The sequence below is a fragment of the Eleutherodactylus coqui genome, chromosome 5, assembly GCF_035609145.1.
Source record: "Eleutherodactylus coqui strain aEleCoq1 chromosome 5, aEleCoq1.hap1, whole genome shotgun sequence".
NCBI classification, from domain to species: Eukaryota; Metazoa; Chordata; class Amphibia; order Anura; family Eleutherodactylidae; genus Eleutherodactylus; species Eleutherodactylus coqui.
The window spans coordinates 46,058,260-46,080,120 of NC_089841.1; the positions used below are offsets into that span (position 1 = coordinate 46,058,260).

At 44.3% G+C, this 21,861-nt stretch overlaps 1 protein-coding gene across 2 annotated transcripts in view; it reads left to right on the plus strand.

Annotated features, from left to right (window-relative positions):
- LOC136627392 (UDP-glucuronosyltransferase 3A1-like) overlaps nucleotides 1-21,608 on the plus strand; it is a 28,060-nt gene extending 6,452 nt beyond the window's left edge. Inside the window, exons 3-7 of one of the 2 annotated variants that reach the window (XM_066602438.1) lie at nucleotides 3,554-3,668; nucleotides 6,465-6,999; nucleotides 14,340-14,571; nucleotides 18,805-19,024; nucleotides 21,019-21,605. In XM_066602438.1, coding sequence (XP_066458535.1) covers nucleotides 3,554-3,668; nucleotides 6,465-6,999; nucleotides 14,340-14,571; nucleotides 18,805-19,024; nucleotides 21,019-21,295 — 1,379 coding nt within the window. In that variant the 3' untranslated portion in view covers nucleotides 21,296-21,605. Of the gene's footprint in view, nucleotides 1-3,553; nucleotides 3,669-6,382; nucleotides 7,000-14,339; nucleotides 14,572-18,804; nucleotides 19,025-21,018 lie in introns of both variants that reach the window. The other variant, XM_066602440.1, reaches the window with a different exon arrangement.
- The last annotated feature ends 253 nt before the right edge of the window (nucleotides 21,609-21,861 follow it).

The window sequence follows — 21,861 nt, forward strand, 5'->3', positions numbered from 1 at the left end:
AGAGGGCTTTTTTTAGTCGCCCATCAACAACCCGCAGTGTGATTGCAAGATACCAATGAGTTCCCATGGCAGCTGGAGGTCTGACAAAGGCTTCCATTTCTGCCATGTATGTCAGCCTATTAGGGAGCACCTTTGGCAGAGAGAAATGGGCTGTTGTCATAGGCTTAGTAGAATACATTATATAAGTAATGCAGTGTACTATCTTAGAGATCAAACTATCACATCTTACAGTCCTCTTAAAGGGGTGGTCTCGCGAAACCAAGTGGGGTTATACACTTCCGTATGGCCATATTAATGCACTTTGTAATGTACATTGTGCATTAAATATGAGCCATACAGAAGTTATTCCACTTACCTGCTCCGTTGCTAGCGTCCTCGTCTCCATGGTTCCGTCTAAATTCGCTGGCAGCTTGCTTTTTTAGACGCGCTTGCGCAGTCCGGTCTTCTCTATTCAGCACGAGCCGCGTCAGTGTGCTCCCCGCTACAGCTCTTCTGCGCATGCGCAGACGAGCTGTCACTGCTCGGGAGCGCGCTGCAGCGGCCATTCTGCACCTTCCTCTGTTAGAGGAAGGTGCAGAAACTGGAGCTGCCCAGCGGAGAAGCCCAGCCCAGCCCAGCAGCCCCGAGAAGCGTCCCAGGTAAGTGATGGGTCGGGGGGGAACTAGCGCTGCGCCGGGGGAACTAGCGCTGCGCCGGGGGGGGGCTGTCGCTGCACCGGGGGGGCTGCCGCTGTGATGGGGGAACTAGCGCTAGGCCGGGGGGGCTGTCGCTGCGATGGGGGGGCTGTCGCTGTGATGGGGGGGCTGTCGCTAGGCCGGGGGGGGCTGCCGCTGCGATGGGGGGGCTGTCGCTAGGCCGGGGGGGGCTGCCGCTGTGATGGGGGAACTAGCGCTAGGCCGGGGGGGCTGTCGCTAGGCCGGGGGGGGCTGCCGCTAGGCCGGGGGGGGCTGCCGCTAGGCCGGGGGGGGGGGCTGTCGCTAGGCCGGGGGGGGCTGTCGCTAGGCCGGGGGAACTAGCGCTGGGCTCCGGAACCTAGCGCTGGGCTCCGGGGCCTTCACCTGGGCTGAGGGTCTAGCGCTGGGGAGCCGGGGGCTAGCGCCGGTTACCTGCTGCCTGGCGGTGGGCGTCTGGTCGGCGGCTGCGGGGCGTCTGGTCGGCGGCTGCGATGCGTCCGGTTGCCATGGAGACACAGCTGGCGGCGTCTCGGGAGCGCGCACGTCGGGCTGCAGCGAGCGACGGGGAAAGAGCCGGCGGCCATCTTGAGAAAACTTTTATAAGTTGCTGAAACGCTGGAACGGTAAGTACAAACCAGCTAGAAATGTCATTTACAGGGGGGCTTAGTAATGTGTACTTAATGGGGGGGACTGGGCAAAAAAAAAATTTAACTGCTTCCTCGAGACATCTCCTTTAAGGAAATAGAAAACGGTGTAAAAACAAGTTCAATTAAGGTTAATTTTTAGAAAAATACACTTTTCCCCCACAAAACCCTTTTAAAATGGATCTTTAAAAAAACTAATTTTTGTCTTCTGAAGTGCAGCACATGATAGGGGTTACTGCCATTATTTGTAAAGACCAAAGCAAAACATATTATGTATCTTCTTGGCAAATGCCATAAAAATAATTAAAAAAATGAATTCCAGAGTAGATATTTTTTCTATTTATTCGCCTTTCAAAAAAAACACAATCGAGAAGTCATGTGTACCCCAAACTGGCACCAATAAAAACTGCAGAAAATAAGCCCTCAGCTGTGATGCTAGAAATATAAAAATGCTATGGGTCTTAGAATGCGGCGAGGCAGATTCATTCTTTTTCTTTAAAAATGTTGGAGTTTTTGTGCTAAAGTAGTAAAAAAAAAAATTAAACTCATAAATTATCTTATTTTTAATGAAAAGTGAACGCCATAAAAGCAAAACTCAAAGAACATTGGAGGAATTCTGGGAGCTGAGGAGGTGAGGAGGTGAGGGGGGAGTCCCATTCCCTAACCCTGCCCCCCCTTAAAAAATGTAATAAAAGTTATACAACACATTACATGTACCCCATAGTGTACTCCATTAAAATATACAAGCCTTCAAATAACTTGTGGAGCAGTGTGGAAGTGTTGTATAACGCTATGACCAGGTCAACAGTATCCATAACAGTTGAGATGGCCCTTCTCGTAATGCTCCCAGGGTCAATCGCCAAAGTTAAGCCGAACCTATTGCGTTTGACCATATTAGCGGTGAGGATGGCGATCCCGGGTTTATGGTGATCCCCCTCCTCCCCATCAAGGATCACAGGGACAGAGAAATTAGACCTGCTCATTAGATATGAGGAGGAGAGTTTTGGGGATGAACAGGAACGGATCGGTTCCTACGAGCTTTGGAGCCCCTGGATAGCCATGAGGGCTTCAGACCCTTTCAAAGTTTGGCTTGAAACTGGTCGACTGGACTACTAGCGAGCTCATCACATCACTTGAGTAAGGTCGTAACCCCCATCCCTACCCCTATCTCTCCCTTCCCACTCTTTCCTAGCCTTCCCCCCCCCCCTTTTTTCCCCAGGTTTGTTTTGCTTTCATGTTATTGGATTTCGTTGTGTTTTCTCTCTTCTTATTATTTAGTTTCATTTTGATTTTGGATAATGTGAGTGGCATTGTGGGGTAAATCAGATTTCCAATAGATCACCAGTAACGAGCAATGTTTAATGCAAAATCCCCCCGAGTTTGATATACATTAAAGGGGTTCTGTCACTAAAAAAGAAAAATGCTCTAATTATCTATTCCTCCCCCATCAGTCTACTTACCAGATCTTCACCTCCCTTATCTTCTCCTGTCTCTTGCAGTCCGGGGGCTCACTTCACCTCCACTTGCCTGATTCTGCTCCTTCCTGTAAGGTTACGTACATTAGGTTGGCAGTCTGCCAATGTACGTTAGGTCACAGCTCACAGGCCACCAGGAGGACTGCCTATCTTCTTCAGAGATTGCTCATGCCAGCTGTCTTTGAAATAGATTACAATTCCTTCCTAGGCAGTGAAGCTACAGCACAGGGATGTGACCTTCACTGACCCAGCAGGAAGGAGTTTGTGATAAGCAGCCTTCATAACAAGCTGGGCCCAGCCTGCAGTGAGCTAACCTGGGGCAGTGGAGAAGCTCAACCAGGAGAAGATGTGATAAGGAGACTGACAGGGAAGGAATAGGTAAGTTTAGATAATTTTTTTTTAATGACAAAACCCCTTTAATGTAAAGCTGTTGGTTATTATTTGAAAATGTCAATAAAATAATTGAACTAAAATATCCAAGCCTTCACACGGCTATATCAACAAGTTATGTCTCTTGCAATGTGACTATGAAAATCGCTTGGTCGTTGAGTCACTATGGTGTTAAATAGCTGTGAAAAAGTTCTCATGGCATGTTCTCAATTTTGATGAATTAAGACAAATTTACACCATTTTTTGGCTGATTCCTGAATCTCAGACATTTTTCTCAGTGGTGATAATGTTCATAATGTGGGAAGGGTCTGGTCTAAGGGATTTTTATGAATTATGTTTTACTCAAGATCATAATGTGTTCTGATTTTAGGTCGCCCGCCCCAGCAGAGCCCCTACCCCGTCTCCTCGTACTCGCTGGGTGAGGAATATATACAGAAATATAGAGAAATTTTCATCGCGAATCAGAAGGATTTCCTTTCAGGCCGGTGCGTCTGTAGTAAGGATATATCTATTGTAACACCTTGGAGGACATTTACTAATACTGTCTAAGGACTGGTTGCACTAACCACGCTGTTGATCCAGCTTTCATTAAACTGCGATCAGCTGTTGAACTTGGTTTAAGGAGAAAGTATAGCACCAACACTTTTTGATCTAAGATTTGAAAACCAAGTTTGCTTGACCTGCAATCAAAGATTGAACCTAGAAGAAATGTATTATGCACGGTGATTGGTGACTATAGTCAGGTGATCTTCTCAGCAATCATAGCAATTAGTAAAATCATGGCCGCCACCAGCAGCAAATGTGTGTAATTTCACCGCCTAGGCAAAAGCTATTGGGTGAGTCTCCTATCTTAAATTTTGGCTGCTAAACGAAGTTCAACTAGTTGGTCTGCCAAAATCACAGGATCAAACTGGACCTAGAGTTGAGCCAAGGCTAAATCGTGGTGGTCCAATGTTTTCTTTAAGTTGATCTTAGATCAGATCTTTGTTGCAACCAGCCCTAAAATTTTGACTGTGCAAATTAAGATATACAGTCTTGAAATGCACCAGATTCTTCACAGGTGGATGGTAAATCTGTTGAATTTTAAGGCTGTGTAGTCTAAGTTCATACCAACCCATTAGCTGGCTTAGTTTATGGCAAAAACTGTGCCAAAAGTTTGGTGCAATTTAGGCCATGTCTCTATTTTGGAAGAGTCAGGAAAAAAATGTCTGAAAGTCTCAACTACACTTAAATGTGGCACAAAGCATGTTAGTCAGTTTTCTGGGCACAGGGGTAGAGTGGTCATAAAGAGCGTCTCTTTCTTACTCTCTCTCTCTCTTACAGACAACCCATTGGTATGAATGGATGCTGTGCAATACTTCATTTGCTCTTTGGGGTGTTATAGGAAAATTGAACACTTATGCACATGTGGTTTACCCACAGATTACAGCTGATCACTGGGGTTCTGTGATCATCTCATTGCGAAAGGATATTCGTGTAGGGGATGTCCAGTTCAGAAAACCCATCGCATACATCCTATTAGTGAACTTTGAGCTGTTATAGGGTGGGGGTGGGGGGGATTCTTGGGTATCATGCCACAAGGTTTGCACAGCTGGGTTTGGGGATTTTTTGCCATTCTTCTCCGCAGCTCCTCTCACGCTCTCTCAGGTTGGATGGGGGCAGTCTGTGGACAGCCATTTTTAGGTCTCTCCAGAGATGTTCGATTGGGTTCAGGTGAGGGCTCTGGCTGGACCACTCAAGGAGATTCACAGAGTTGTCCCTAAGGCTTTCTTGTGTTGTTTTGGCTGTGTGCTTAAGGTCACTGGCGTGTCTGTAGGGGATGCATGGGATGCATTTTACCCGGGCCCCGGAGCCTTAGGGGAATTATAAGACCTCTCTTCTCCATGTAGGGAGCCCAGTACTATGAATAAAGCATTATCGTTGAGGGCCATGTTACAGATTTTGCATTAGGGCCCAGGAGCTTCAAGTTACGCCTCTGGGTATGGGTACAGATGGAGGAAGGGGCCTGAGCTGAACCTTTGCACCTGGGCCGATGAGCCTTTAGTTACTCCCTTGCTTAGGGTCATTGTCTTGTTGGAAGCTGAACCTTCTGCCCAGTCTGAGGTCCCTTGCGCTCTAGATCAGGTTTTCATTAAACATAGCTCTGTACTTTGCTCCATTCAGCTTTCCATCCACCCTGACCTGTCTCCCTGTCCCCTCGCATAATGCTGCCACCACCAGGCGTCTCTGTAGGGATGGTATTGGGCAGGTAATGAGCGGCGCCTGGTTTCCTTTAGACATAATTTTTACCAATGTGGCCAAAAAGTTCCATCTTGGTTTCATCAGAGCAGAGAATATTGTTACTCGCAGTCTGAGGATCTGTAAGGTGCTCTTTCAGACAGGCTTCCATGTGTTCTTTTTTACTGAGGAGGCTTCTTTCTGTTCCTCTGCCATAAAGCCCAGATTGGTGGAGGCTGCAGTAATGGTTGACCTTCTGGAAGTTTCTCCCATCTGCACACTGGATCTCTGCAGCTCAGCCAGACTGACCATTGGGTTCTTGATCACCTCTCTTACCAAGGTCCTTCTCCCCTGATTACCTAGTTTGGGGGGTCTGCAGCTCTAGGAAGAGTCCTAGTTGTTCCATTCGTCTTCCATGTAAGAATTATGGGGGCTGCTGGGCTCTTGGAAAACTTTAGTGCAGCCTCCACACAATCCTGTCTCTAAGCTCTACAGGCAGTTCTTTCCTCCTCATGTTTTGGTTTTGGCTCTGATATGCATTGTGAGCTGTGAGACCTTATATAGATAGGGGGTGTCTTTTAAATTGATGTCCAATCAACAGGAATTTCCCACAGGTGACTCCAATCAAGGTGCAGAAACATTTCAGAGATGATCAAGAGAAATGGAAGCCCCCAGAGCTTAATTTAAAGTGTCATACGTAAGGGTGTGAATACTTATGTCAGTGCAAAATGTTACTTTTTTATATATATTTTTTTTAATTACAAAGATTTCTCCCACTCTGCTGTCACTTTGTCATTATAGGGTACTGAGTGCAAAATGATAGAGAAGGGAAGGGGGGGCTTAATTTAAAAAAAAATTTGCACAAGGTAGTAATAGATCCCATCGCCATTTAATAGGTTCATCAGGTGTTCATTCTTGTTGAAAATATTGAAAAATTTATAAAGCTTTTCATTATACAATGACCAACATTTATTTGCTGCAGTGGGAATACCCCTTTAAGAACTTCCTTTCCCTACTTAAGAGGCCGAATACTACATGACTCTTCTATTTCCCTATCTCTCCAGAAGTGATTATAAAAACTTTCTGAACTTCATGACTGAGCTCTCCTATCAGTGTAATATCACTCTACATCAGTCGGAGATATTCAGCTTTTTAAAGGAGGAGAAGTATGACCTGGCGATCATCGATGCCTTCAATCCTTGTAGCTTCCTGGTCGTAGAGAAGTTGGGCATTCCATTCATTGCTTTCTGTCCTGGTTTATTCATAAATGCTGGCCGGGTTGGGATACCTGGTCCTCTGTCCTACGTACCAGAATACAAGTCCTCCCTCACTGACCGTATGGATTTCTTTGGACGTTTGAAGAACACCTTAGCGTTCATGGTATCGTCTGTAATCGAGATGAAAATGGATGCATTATTTGACCAGGTGATTGATGAACACTTCCCTGCGGGTTCCAGGCCTACCATAGCTGATCTGCATTTAAAGCCTGAGCTCTGGATATACAATGTAGACTTCAGCATTGAGTTTTCTCGCCCCCTTTTACCAAATGTTCAATGGATTGGAGGATTATTGACCAAGCCTGCAAAGCCAGTAACTCCAGTAAGTATAATGTCTATATTTCTTAATAGTGGTCAAAAATTATTTGTTTTTTTCTGGTACAGAGATCCAAATTCCCTGTATAGACTTGGAGTTAAAGGGTTGTGCCAAGAGCACAGGCCTTGCTTACATGTCCTATTAAGGCATATGAACATTATAGAGCAGGGTTCCCTGCTCAGGACCCCCTCTATGACCCAAAATGGAGAGAAACTTAGTTAGAGCTGTTCCCATTTCGGTGGACCATGGGCTTTCCTATTATCACAGGACAGCAGTCCTGTAATAGTACATTCCCCCTGCAGTGGCCATGGCTTCCCATGCAAAATCGGCAGGTTTTTTTTTTTAAACTCTCTTTATTGTATAATTTTTTTCATAAATCAAGAAATTAAACAACATGCACATACATTGTAATACAAAGTCTATTAATCAGGAATCATCTACAGCTCCAACACGGTTTATTATTTATAATAATAACTATAACTTGTCAACATTTGTAACATCCAACAACCAATAAAGGTAGACATTTAAGGCGCGTCTTCATGCGTTCTCGTCCGATTCCCTATTCTTTAGGCCTATGTCATATCATATCAAGGTCTGCCCTTTCCGCTCGTCTCTTGGGTGTATCATCCTCTATGCGGCTTACAATATTGTTTTATAATATTTTTAGTTTTCCTAAACGGTTCGTCCCTGCTTGAGTATGGTACCAGGACGTATTACTGAATGGATACATGCATTCCACAATCTCGTTTGGATCCAGGAACTTTTCTATGAAAACTTGCCATTTTCAAAAAAATTTTGGTGCTTGAGATTCTGCCCGTCTTTCTGTTTCCAATCTCTCCACTTTTAGAAGGTATTTTAGCTGCTGCAGTATATCTGATACCGTCGGGGGGGTTGGCCTGCAACCATTTTAGTTTCAACAAATTTTATTAAAGTTCAGAGGATTAATACAATGGTCATTCGTGCTTTCTTATTACCCCACGCAGGGGGCGATGAGACTAAAAGGAATGACAAAGGTTTACTTTCGGACATTCTGTACATTTCTTACATAACTTTTCTTCTAATTAACTGAATTCTATTATATCACATGTTTCTGACAATTTCAGAGAATTCTGAGTATTTAGGCTAGAGCAGTTACAAAAGTATAAAGGAAACATAAAAACATGGAAAAATAGGTCTTCACTTTTTGTCTTCCATTTGTTACGAACTGTAGGTAGTTGTTCTGCTTAGATCTTCTAGGACTTATATGGTCATCGGGGAGAATTTAGGTTGAGAGCAAGTTATGTCTGAGGCCTGGGATGTCTATCAATTCGATCCAAGGTCTCCATAATTCGCTGTAGTTCGTTAAAGTGTCAGTTTGTATAGCGTGTAGTCTTTCATATAGGGCAAGCTGGGAGATCCGGTTTTGGACTTCATTATATGAGAGGGTTGGTTGTTTCCACCTAGCTGCCATATGGATTCTAGTTGCCATGCATATGTGCTGGATCAGTTTATGCGCTTGGTAATTTATTCCTGGAGGACGATCTCCTAATAGGAATAGTGTTGGAGATTTTGGGAGTGGACCAATAAATAGCCTTTGTAATAGTCTGTGTACCTGAGACCATAGTCTGGCTACCACCGGGCAACTCCACCATATGTGGGCTTGGGATCCCAATTCTGTACATCCCCTAAAGCATAGCGGCGAGGTCAAGGGAAAGAATTTATTTATTCGTACTGGGACTAGGTGTGTACGGTGTAAAATCTTGATGGACGTTTCCATTAAGGAGACTTGGTGGCTACCTCTGGTGATAGTTTCACAGCAATGTTGCCATCTTTCCACTGACATGTGAATTTGTAGTTCCGTTTCCCACTTTCGCATAAACAGAAGGTTGCCTTCTGTATTGGGTTCATTTAGCATTTTATATAATAGAGATAAAGTTCCTTTCCTCAAGGGATCATTTTTGCATAATCTTTCGAGTGCTGTCAGCTCGGGGATCACCCTTGGCAAATTCAGTGAATGTAGAAAGTGGAAAACTTGGTTAGCTCGGAAGATTTCCATCGTGGGAAGATTGTATTTAGTTTGGAATTGGTTTAGTGTTATTGTCTGAGACCCCATTAGAAAGTGGTTAAAATCTGTCAGTTCGTTTATCTTCCACCACTGAAAATGGATTAAATCCATGCTCGGTGGGAATCTTGTGTTAGGGCTAATAGGCATCATCCTGCAAGGTTTATTGGAGAGCTTATATTTAAATCGGATACTTTTCCATATTCTCATGGAGTGGAAGGTGAAGGGCCATCTGATTTGTAAGTTTGGGCTCAAGGCCTGCAACCATTTTGCTAAGAGACACCTTTTGCTTATTATAAGTATGATGTGTATTATATTGTTGTTTTTTGTCTGGCTAGGGAGGGAGTGGAGTACGTATGCTTGTGGGGTCAATTGTATAGAGACTCCTCTGATTTCTTGCACCAGTGATTGGGCTTCTGTCCAGAATGTTTTAATTTTGGGGCAGCGCCAAATTCCGTGCAGAAAGTCGTTTTTTAGCTGGGAACTCCTGAGGCATGCCTGCATTCTAATTGGGTTTCCGGGATGTGGGGGAATGTTGAAACCATAGATTGCCTTCATGTATTATTTTGAAGTAGGTTTCCATTTTTCGTTCGTTATAGCTCTTCTAATCGAGATCCACCCATCAGTCCGTTTTTGGGATATTTCCGGGTCACGCAGTTCTTGTTCCCATTTTTTAAACAGAGGTGTGTTATCTGATATAGCCCATCCTTCTCTGAATTGGCAATACAAGTCCGACATTGAGTGTCTCTGTGATGGTGTTCGCATAAGAGTATCAATCGGGTTAGCTACCACTTCTTTAGAAACATTAGCAAGTCTGGCCTTCAGAAAGCCTCGAACTTGCACGTATGGCAAAAAGTGTGACTTAGGCAAATCATATGAATCAAATAACTCCTCAAAAGTTTTGTATCTAGGCTCCCTGTGATGAAGGAGATGATGAACCTTTATAATTCCCCTACTAGACCATAATTTGAACATTTTATTGTCTTGCCTTTCTTTGAATTCTGGATGTCCCATAGGTCCATATGTTTTGATAGTTTGAATGATAGTCTATAGTTTTTGCAAGTTATCTTCCAGGCTAAGTGTCCTTAGCCATAGTAGAGTGTTTGACTCCTACAGGGAGATTGGGAAACCTTGTGTGCAGGAGAGCGTTTAGGCTCCCAGGGTGTAACAGGTCTTTTTCTAATTCGTAGTTTAAGAAATGGCTAGATGTCTGTAGCCAGTCAATCGAGTGTCTCATAAGACTAGCCACATTATATGCCCAGATATCTAGGAAATTAAGCCCACCTCTAAAATTAGATAGCATAGGTTTTTTTTAAAGCGATGCATGGCCAAAATCAACTGTTTACTGGGGATGCCAAGCCCAGTACCCAGGGCCATCGGCTGTTCATTTGGGACCCACATTCTAGGAGGGGTTATACATTTTGACACAACCCCTTTAAAGGCTATGCATACCTTTTGCACTTTGTTTTTCTTTTAATCAATTTGTTCTTGGAAATTAAGACTTTTTAAAATTGGTTTTCATGAAACATTTTTGATTGTTTGATATCTGTGCTTGTATTGTTTTCTAAGGCTACAGGACTGTAATCCTAGCAAATTCTGCCAGAGTAAGCTGACTGGTTGTTTCTCGGCTCCGACTTTAGTCTTCTCTTCTGTTGAGAGCAAGCATTCATTGCCTTTCCACTCAGCTATGTCAGAAGACTGTACGACAGTGCTGAGGATGGAAGAGGAAATCGGGAGGACAGAAAGCGGAGAGAAAGCTACTATTACAGAGAGCTGTAATTCGCTCAGTTTTCTGGTCTTAGCAGTGAAGGGGTATAGACCAGCAGTTACTCAGAGAGAGGATGGAGAGATAGCTGTGTGGTATTGAGTGAGCCTGGTTATGCTACACAGCCTCTGAAAGAGGAGAGGGTCTGAGCTTTGTGCATCCTAATGAGAGAGGCCAACTGATCAGTGCTGAAAATGCCCTCAAACCAGAAACTTGAATATAGGGGAGCCTAAAAACCAAATATGAGGCTTTCTAAATGCATGAGAAGGAAAACTCAATTAAAAAAATGCATCCTTTTTTTGGGGGGACTTGCTAAGATATTATGTGTATTGCTTTTTCATCCATAAAGGTTTCCATAGCCTTTGAATGGAAAAAATCCTGCCTGCAGCCACCACTACAGGTAGCTTACTGCATATTGTGTTAAGTAGTTCTGTCTAACACTGTATGAGGGGTCTTATGGCTGACGATGGATAAGGGGCATTTTGCACAACAATGGACAAGGGGCACTGTGGCTAACACTGGGTAAGGGGTAAAATAGATCAAATAGGGGGAAAAAAGGTCCTTTTGGATGCTCCTCTGTAATCCAACTGAAAAAAACTCATTCAAATGGTGAACCAAACCAATATTTATTGAGCAAGTAAAATTATACATTTTGATTTTGGATAACAATCTTCATCAGCTGTTCATTTAGGGCCCTGCATTCTGGGAGGGGTTGTACATCTTGACATAACTCCTTTTAAACAGTTGAGGGATCCTGGGAGAGACCTTCCCGATGTTGGAGTAGTCCTTTAAATTTAGAATCAGTAATAAGGCTCAGAAGAACTATATGCCTGCAACCACATACCTGGACCATTGCATGAGGTGGAGCCTGTAGACTTGGAGCCCCCCATTATGGAGTCAGAAGTGGTTGTGGCAATGAAACAACTAGCCAAAAATAAAGCACCAGGCATAGATAACAAACCGGCAGAGCTAGTGCTGCCAGTACCAATGAAAACCACAGAACAGTGCCAGGCAGTATGGGCATCCTTCACACAATGGCTGCAGGACTGCAAAACATCTGTTTTCATCCCTATACCAAAGAAAGGTGACTCCCAGAACAACTACCAAACAATAGCCCTCATTCCGCATGCAAGCAAGATCCTTCTCAAAATTATACAGGAAAGACTGAGATCAGTAGTTGAAGCGGCGCTCCCTGATGCGCAGACAGGATTCCGTCGAAGACTCGGCACCCGCGACCATATTGCAAACCTGCGATGGACCATGGAAAAAGCTTAAGAATACCACAAGAATATCTACATGTGCTTCATTGACTACAGCCAGGCCTTTGATTGCGTCATCCATGACAAGCTATGGCGCCCCCTACAAGAGCTGGGTGTATCGGCACATCTAGTCAAGCTAAATCACTTTATACCAATCAAGAAGCCACTGTGAGAACACAGTATGGGGACACATATTAGTATAGGATCGGCAAAGGCGTCCGACAGGGCTGTATCCTCTCATCCTTCTTGTTTAACCTATATGCGAAAGTGATCACGTGGAAAATGAACCTAGACATATTGGAAACCGGGTGAAAATAGGTGGCAGAAACATCAACAATCACCGTTATGCAGATGACACAACTCTGCTTGCAGAAACAGAAGCAGATCTGAAGCAGCTGATATGGAAGATTAAAACTGAAAGTGAAAAAATGGGCCTCTACCTGAATTTAAAACAGACTAAATTATGACAACTGCCAAACATGGCCAAATTCAAATGAAAATCGATCACAAGGCCATAGAATGCATGTTAGACTTCATCTTCCTCGGCTCAAAAAGTGACCAGGCTGGAGAATCTGTGCCAGAGATAAAGCACAGGATAGCATTGGGATGAAGCGCGATGCTAAACATGGACAAAATCTGGAAAAGTCGTGATATCGGTATAGCAACTAAATGCAGGATAGTGGAAACCACCGTTTTTCCCATAGCCATGCATGGATGTATAAGCTGGACTGTGAAAAAAGCTGGTAAAAGGAGGATTGATGCGTTTGAGCTGTGGTGCTGGCGAAAGCTGCTGTGTATACCCTGGATGGCGAGAGTCACACAGAGAAGTCCTGAATCGTATAAGACCCGATATATCACTGGAGGTCAAGATGACCAGACTTACGTATTTTGGCCATGTCATGCAAGCAGAGTCGCTAGAAAGAATTTCTATCTTCTTATGTGTGCATTAGTGATAAGAGACATCATAAAACTGTCGCATTCCTCAGCTCAGTGGACTGATTTATTGTTTATCTCTCTGCTCAGACTGTCTTGTGTTTTTTAAGTCTCAAATCCTTGTGTGTGAACATTTATTTAGATCAAGAGTGGTGTCCCCCTCTGCATCTGTATGTTATAATTATGCGCCATCCAAACTAGTTTTATTCATTAGCCTGAGGAAGGGGATATCCCGAAAGCATGTATTTTTGTTAGCCATTAAAAGGACTAAACAGCCATCAGCAGCAATAAGGCTACCAGGATCTGAGTTCTCTCAGTTTAAATTAATTGAAATCAATTAGTGAAGCTCGTTGAAGAAAGAATAAAGGCCCATTTACACAGGATGATCATTCTGATCATTCAACACCCCACGCTTACGGGTTTTTAACTATAATCATCCCATGTTAAGCAAGCGTTCAGTCGTCCATCTTTTAAGCTGCTTAAAAGATGAACAACGATCGTTCAGTGTAGACAGCAGCTGTTCAGTACTGAGCAACTGCTGCTTACAGTGAACGGAGAGGGGCGAGGGAGAGAGGGGAGAGAACTCTCCTCCATCCGCCCCACCTTCCTGCTGGCCGCACAAGATACTCGCTCCTGTATAATAGCACAGGGGCGAGTATACACACGGACGAGTGTTGGGCATCGTTTGCCCGACACTCGTCCCGTGTAAATGGGCCTTAAGAGACATCAACTGTGTGTGAAGTCGCTATTGTCCTCTTTTTTAAGGAGCTAGCGAAGTGTTTTCTTTGTTCTACTTTGCACTATTAAGAAAGTTTTATGTAGTGGTCCAATCACAGGAAACCACACCATAAGTTACACCTCATTGCAGTAGAAAAGTAACAAATCATTCCAAAAGTTTAGTACTGACGAGTGAATACATAATGTGACCTGTGCATACATTAACTACATTGATAAGAGTAAGGAATGTGGATACAATGACTAGATATGGTCTCCAGAAAGCGCTCAACCACCACTAACGAGGAAATTTCAGACCAGTGTACGCCGCCTTTTCGAGCTTTGGACTAAACTGTATTAACCCCCGAATAACAAGTGTAACATATGTCCTTTTAATACTTTCCCACTGGCTTCCAACCAGGCTAGGGACACAAAAGGAGTCTTCCAATTGATAACTCTACAAGCGCTATACGGAGGTGTGAAGCAGTCAATTTATGTTTGTCAATGAGTGATGTGTGGTTCTGGACTCGCACTGTTATATAGTCATGGAACTACAAGCTGACTTCATGATCTACAGTAGGGGGTGCACTTTCCCATGTATTGTCATACTTTATTACCATTGTGTATTGCGCAGGAACTTGAGGACTTTATCGCAGAATCGGGGGAGTCTGGCTTTATCGTGGTGACCTTGGGATCAATGATTTCTTCACTGCCAGTAGAAGAATTTCTGAAAGAGATGAATGATGGATTTGCTAAGATGCCACAGAAAGTTATTTGGAGATATGACAGGTCAGACTGGCCAGAAGAATTGAATGTTGCCCATAATGTCCGGCTTGTAGACTGGTTGTCCCAGAATGATCTATTGGGTAAGAATCCTACGGAACTGTTCAAAGTCATTGGAGATCTGAATCATATAGTATCAAAAAGCAGGTCCTCAGCAGCACGAACCTTGTTAGCTAAAATGAGCGAGGCTTTTTAAATTATGTAGAGCCCAAGGGATGGTGAACCAACAGTCCCAGCACAGTCCAATGTATAAAGATTAGGGCAGCAATCAGTAGGTGCAATATCAAATCAAGAATATTTTATTCCTTTGCGACAAACAAAAGCGCAACGTTTTGACCCAGTGAGGGTCTTTGTCAAGCATGCGTTTGGGGTGGGCACGGGGATTCCTAACCTTTCCCTCAATCATAAAGCTTTCACCATTGAACAGGCCAAGCACTGGTGCTATCAAACCTGGAAAAAAGTTGCTCCACAACTATCGTATATGTCTGGTGTAAGGGACTGGGTCGACCAGCGGAAGTAACACTTCCAATTTTGCTATTCACTACATAGCTCTCCTTGAGCTCTACGTAGCCTTTAAGAGAGAAGGCAGTAGCAGTTGCATGAGCCTTAATCCCACACCGTATTTTTACTATTGGCTGGGATTAAAGCCCAGGACCAAGCGCCGTAAATTTATGGTGCTTAATGGGTTAATAGAACTCTAGCATCACACACACTACTTCATGCGACTAGGGCAGTGATTCCCAACCGGGGTGCCGCGAGAGGCTGCCAGGGGTGCTGCGGCTCTCTGGCTAAAAATCACATTGGTACTGTTGTATCTTGACGCAGTGGCGTAGCAAGGTGGGTGCAGGAGGGGCGGCTGATCCTGGGTGCTATCAGTGAGGGGGGGGGGGTGACAGCTCAACCAGTCAGCTGTGGTCCTGGTGCGCAACAACTTGGCAGCGGCTGGTGGAGGAGCTACTATTGGAGTCTGTCATAAGCCCCTCACAGAGCCTGCACTGCCCCATAGCGCTGGTTAACCCTCCCCCGGCAATCCTGTCATGAGGGGACACACAAACCTGCAGAGCTGGCAGCTTCCAGGACCTCTCATGATGTCTCGTCATGTGATATCCTGTGTGGGAGGAGTCAGGGATCATATGACCATGGGGAAACTCAGTAAATGCAGGACTCTGCTGTGTTCTGTGTGTGTGATGTGTAGGGATCAGGATGGATGTAGCAGAGCAGTGTGTGTGATGTCTGGGGTTCAAGATGGATGTAGTGGTGCTGTGTGTGTGATGTGTAGGGATCAGGATGGATGTAGCAGCTCTGTGTGTGTGATGTGTGGGGATCAGGATGAATATAGCGGAGCTGTGTGTGTGATACCTGGGGAGCAGTATGGATGTAACTGAGCTGTGTGTGTGATGTCTGGGGATCAGGATGGATATAGTGGAGCTGTGTGTGTGATGTCTGGGGACCAGGATGGATGTAGTAGAGCTGTGTGTGCTGTCTGGGGATCAGAATGGGTGTACTGGAGCTGTGTGTGTGATATCTGGGAATCAGGATGGATGTAGCTGAGCTGTGTGTGTGATGGCTGTGGATCAGGATGGATGTAGTAGAGCTGTCTGTGTAATGTCTGGGGATCAGGATGGATGTAGTGGAGTTATGTGTGCAATGTGTGGGGGTCAGGATGGATGTCCGGCCTGCAGTGACAGTGTCGGGACCCGAGGATGAGGGCAGAGGAGCAGTAAATGCGGTACAACAAGGTGTGTACCATGAACTGCATGTAATTGTGTATGTTTAGGTGGTATACGTTATACCAGCTGTACATATAATTATGTACAGGACATATCCAGGTTACATCAGTATCAGTATATACAGGGGATGTATATCTCCTGTATATAGTGGTATGGAGCATGCTGGGGTAACCTGAATATCTCCTGTATATAATTATATATGTAAAGCTGGTATAAGTTAGACATCCCCTGCATATAGTGATGCCAGGAGGTCAAATAATGTCATAATAAGCCACACCCTAGCCACACCCCTGACCACACCATAGCCACACCCCCCAACCACACCCACTTTCACAGGGGTGCCCTGAGGCTGGCTAAAAAGGTTGGGAAACACTGGACTAGGGTTTCACTGACCAGGAATTCGAAATCCCCTACAATACCCTTACTGACAGATATTAACAAAACTGCATCTGCTATTTACAAGAGAGAAGGCAAGCTCACCAATGAGGTCTATTAGCGAAGGTTAATAGGGCTTGGATGCCATGAATACCATTACCTTTTCTAAAATAACCTTTATCCCAATTAATTTTCCTTCTTCCTCTTCAAAGGATGACGATTCCCTTCCTCTTGTTTACCCATTTATAGTTCATGCTTCGGTTTTCTACTGTTGGCTGAGCATTCTCGTCTCTTGACGACCAAGGTGTTTGTTCTCTTTAACATATATACGTCTGGATATCTTTGAGGACTGTATGTCTTGGTCAATCCAGAACTGATCTATTTCTCTGGATTGTTTTTTTATTTCCGTTTTCGGTTATTGTGTGGGTAGATATGGTTTTCTATGCTGTAAACCTTCAAAAAAACCGATGGGTTATGAAAAAAAAAAACAGACTGTACCCGCCGCCTCTGACGCTCCCCCAGAGGGGACATTGGTGCCGCTGTCCCCGCTCTGTGACTACGGGTTATGCGATCATGTGACAAACACAAGATTGCCGTAGTCAATTCCTAGTCTTATTGAGACCGGGAATGTCCAAATAATCATGTGTTTGTCACATGTTTTCACAATGCAGATGTCAGCGGCCGGGGAGCGATGGAGAAAGCGAATAAGTGTTTTTTTGTTTATTACATACAAGGAGACATTTGGAGCAATACTTTTCACAGAAGGCAAAAAGGGGCATTATTTATAGAAGGGGCAAATGGGGGCATTATTTCTAAAAGGGGGTATGGGTGAATGGGGACATAAGGGACAGTATTACTGAGTGGAGGCAAAAGGGGGTATTATTATTGAGTTGGGACACAAAGAAGGCATTATTGCAGCACTTACTGTGTGGGGCCAATAAGGGGCATTATTACTAACTTGGGTACTATAGAAGGGGGGGGGGGGTTGTGTAAAGGTGCACATAACTTAGGAAGGGCATTGGAAAAGCAAGAAGCCAAAGATTTCTGTGTATCAAATTCCATAGACACCAGTTGTGGCTGAGGAGAAGTTGTCATGATGCTCTGGGCCAGATGCAGAAGAAAAGGGGAACTGAATGACTCCAGTCAGAGAGGACATAATCTGTGATCACTTGATATAATGGTACTGTAACCACTTATATGGTCTGCAAAGCACCTGTGGAGATTTGGTATCTACCATTATAAGTTCAAAGTATGTACCATTGCAGATTTACTGCTGCATGTGCCGTGACATATTGCAAAGTGTCCCATTGAGACTCTCTCACCCAAGGACCTGCACCAATCTGGAGCTGGCCCTGGGTGAGTGGCTTGGTGTGTAGGAGGCCAGATAGGTGGCTGTCACTGCGCCTCGAGGCACTGCTTATTTCTCCTGCCCGCACAAGGATAATCATTGCTTTTTGCTGCCACTATTCAGCCACAAATGTCAGTGAAAGCAGTAAGCAGATCAGTCTGTCCTCTGGCTGCGGGGATCGTAATGTAGTAAGACACAGGGATGGGGTACTGGCTATTGCTCAGGCCCATCAGAGGCCCTCTTAGTACCCCAGAAGATTAATCAGCAGGATCATCTGTGGGGTTCATGAGAGCTCTCCTTTTCCCAGGAGTCTCCTGGACATTTCTGCATTTTTCACGAGTATGATAGTACTAATTAACAAAAGTAAAACTTCTCTATCAACAAGAAATTCCAAATGATGAGTAATTTTGTGACTACCCTGTTTCCCTGAAAATAAGACATAGCATGATTTTCCAGAATTTTTGAGGATGCAAAATGATTTTTCAGGCTTTTTGAGGATGCTTGAAATATAAGCCCTACTCTAAAATTAAGCCCTGCTAACAGGTAATTAAAAAGGTCAATTTAAATCGTGTCCAGGCAGCTATACATGTAAAAAGGTTAAACCTTTTTGAACAAAAATTAATATAAGACATTGTCTTATTTTTGTTTCCTTCTCTGTCCATGTTTAAAGCAAAACTTAGGACGTCCTTCTACCAGAGAAGCAGTGAATTGTGCGGGCTCAGCATTGGGAAAGTCGCTGAACTTTTTATGTTACTTTAAACTGTTAAATTCTATTTTTGTTTAATTTTCCTAAAAAGAAAAAAACTATGTGTTTTTTTATGGCATTGGTTAATTTAATGCCTGGTAATAATTCTTTATGACAGGCCACCCCAAAGCACGCCTTCTGGTAACACACGGAGGACTGAACAGTCTGATGGAGGCCGTGTACCATGGAGTTCCTGTGTTGGGGATCCCACTTTTTGGAGACCAGAGCGAAAATGTGGTCCGCATTGAGGCAAAGAACATGGGAATATTCATTCCACCAGAACAAATGAAGGCTGAAAAGTTTGCCAACACCATGCGGAAAATCATAGAAAATAGTCGGTAGGTCCTTCCGTAATGTTGCGTTGTATTGCAGCCGTTCGGAGGTTCCCACCTTGCTTTCAGGCCAGACCAGGGTTTAGCAATATTCCTACCTCTCCTGGAGCTGAGGGGTGTGGTGGTTGCAAGAGTAATGTCAGTCCCCACCTGGTGCTGAATAGCCCTGCTCCTATTTAAGCAGTGCTAGTATTGACTCCTGTGCTGGTCAATGCTTCAGTTGCCGCTGGACAGCTACTGAGGAACACATCCTGGCTGAAACTCCTCCTCCGAGCTAAGTCTCTATTTCTGCTTTGTTTGGTTTTCTGTTTCCCTTTCTTTAGGTTCTAGGGCTCCCTGATAGGGATGTGTCAGTGGCCCAGGCACGCATGCGGGTCCGCACCTATCGGAGCGATCGGCCCGCCGAATAGGCAGGGCCCCCTCTTGGGTTAGGGGTTTATAGGGAGAGGATTTCCCGTAGTTTTATGTTTCCTTTGCACAGTTGTGCCTTTTTCGTTTGTTTTGGATATTGCATGTCCGGTTGGACCAAACACGTTGCTTCTAGGAGTCCACTGTTAGTTACTATTATTTCGCTCCTGGGGTGTGCTCATATAAGGTATGGATGACTTGGTATATGCCGTAAGTATCTGGTTGTGCGTCCACTTATAGTATTCCCAGCTATCAGGAGAATGGAGGTCCCCTGCTCCCCTTCCTTTGGCACTCCAGATAAGGGAAGATAAGGTGGCTGCACCTGGTTATCTCCACAGTAGTTTATGGGCAGTATGGAATTTCCATAAACTACAATGGAGGGGGGGAAGTGTAGACATAGCCGCCTCGGTCATTTATGTTCTACCCATTTACACGGCCAATCTGGGAAACTGGCGCACTGCGTTATACCTACTGCAGAGCCTGAGGGCGATGGAGCATGGCACCAGGATTCAAAGAACACTAGAGAGAATGCCAGGCATCGTCTCCACCAGTCATGACACAGTAACAAATTTGCTCCATTATTTGCTTAAAACGCTATTAACGCAGGCGGCATGCGGGAAGCTGGTCGAATCCCATTATAGCACACTGGGTCCATTCTGTGTTGTTCGTCTATGGCATATAAATAACATAAACTTTGTTCTGTTACCATATCTATACATTATGTATGGTTCTGGTACTGTATCTATGTAATGAGCTTGATTTGGGTGCCATATTTATACAGTAAGCATTACATCATTACAAATAATCAAATTGGTGGTGGCCCACAATCTTCACACAACCCTATGATAGACTTTATCCGTCCCTGGTGCCCCACCTGCAACAGTGCAACCGCCTACAACAATGGCCACTACCAAAACAGTGCCAGCCACACCCTGCACCATTAGTACTTTCCTGTCCCTGCTTTCCCATGTCCTACCACTTTTCTTTTCTCTGTTATGGAAGCTATATATGATCAGCCACTAGAGGGTCTTGCACTGATCTATGATTGTGCGCTGGAAGATGTTTAACTCTGCCCTACAGGAAAGAAAAAGGTGCAAGTGATTATCAAAAATCACAAAAAATCTGACGCGGTCCCCACATTGTAATCGCATGCGAATTATGATAATGCTGAGGTTTTTTTGGTGACCACATATTGACCAGGAGCCTTAGTGTTGGGGCCCGTTCATACGGGAGTATTTTCGATCCGTGTGCTATCGGTGTAGTCTATGCACAGCACACAGACTCATAATACTGATGGTCCACGTAAAGAAAATCGCTGCATGCCCAACTGTCATCCGTTTTCACGGACAAGAGTAGAGCCTCCTCAGGCCACCGCCTTGCAGGGCAGAATCGCTGAGGGCATTTCGTAAAGGAATACCCGCAACAATTCTGCACAAAGTGCACGGTAAATGCTGCGGATTCATCACGCGAAATTTCTTCATTATGTGAAGGTTTCCCGAATCTTCTCGACATGGCTTGTACTGTCGATACTACATTTGTGTGAAGCCGGCCCTACAGAGAAAAAAGTAATTAGTGTCTTTGCCTTCCTACAGCTACAAGATGTCGGCAATGAAGCAAAGTGCCATCTTGCGCTCACGTCCCTTTCCTCCCGACCGCCAGTTATTGGGATGGGTGGAGCACATCATCCAATCAGGTGGAGGCGGCCATCTAAGGCCCTATTCCTACCAACTGCCCTGGTACCAGCATTGGCTCCTGGACGTCATTTTATTCCTCTCCATCTGTGTGACTGTGATCGTCTACCTCATCGTGAACGTTATCAGAGTTCTTATCTACCTCATGTTCTCCAACAGGAAGCAAAAGCAAAACTAAGAATTTTTTAAAATCTTGAAATATTTTGCATAAAACTTGTAATTTTGTTTTATTTTCTTTTTAATAAAACTGTACAAAATTTAGAAACTTCCAAAAACTCTTGTCAGACTGGAATGTTGTATTTGTAAACGTTCCGGTTGCATGAGATGATGCTTTGGATATTTGGGTCAAAACTTTATTAAAGGTGAAAGAATATGTTAACTTTTTTTTTTCTTTTAATTGCTATTTTCCAGCATGTTTGGTCTATCTCCTGCCTCCATTGTTCACATCTCACTGATGTCCAGCGCCCTCGTCCCGCTGTGTTCATAGCTTCACAGAATGATAACTCCAGACAATAGCGGTCAGTAAAATATGTCACTGGGTATTTATTCAGTCCCCCGCTGTTCCGGGGTGCGTCACTAATTATAAAGCTCTAATTAGAGTTAATTAGAGCAGCGGTCAGCATTGGGTCTGTATTTCAATGGCATGAGGATTAATAATGAAGATAAAAGCTGGGAAAGTTCTCAATTAGAGGAAGGACCGCACACCTTCCAGACAAAAGTAGGGGAAACAACAAATGACCAACA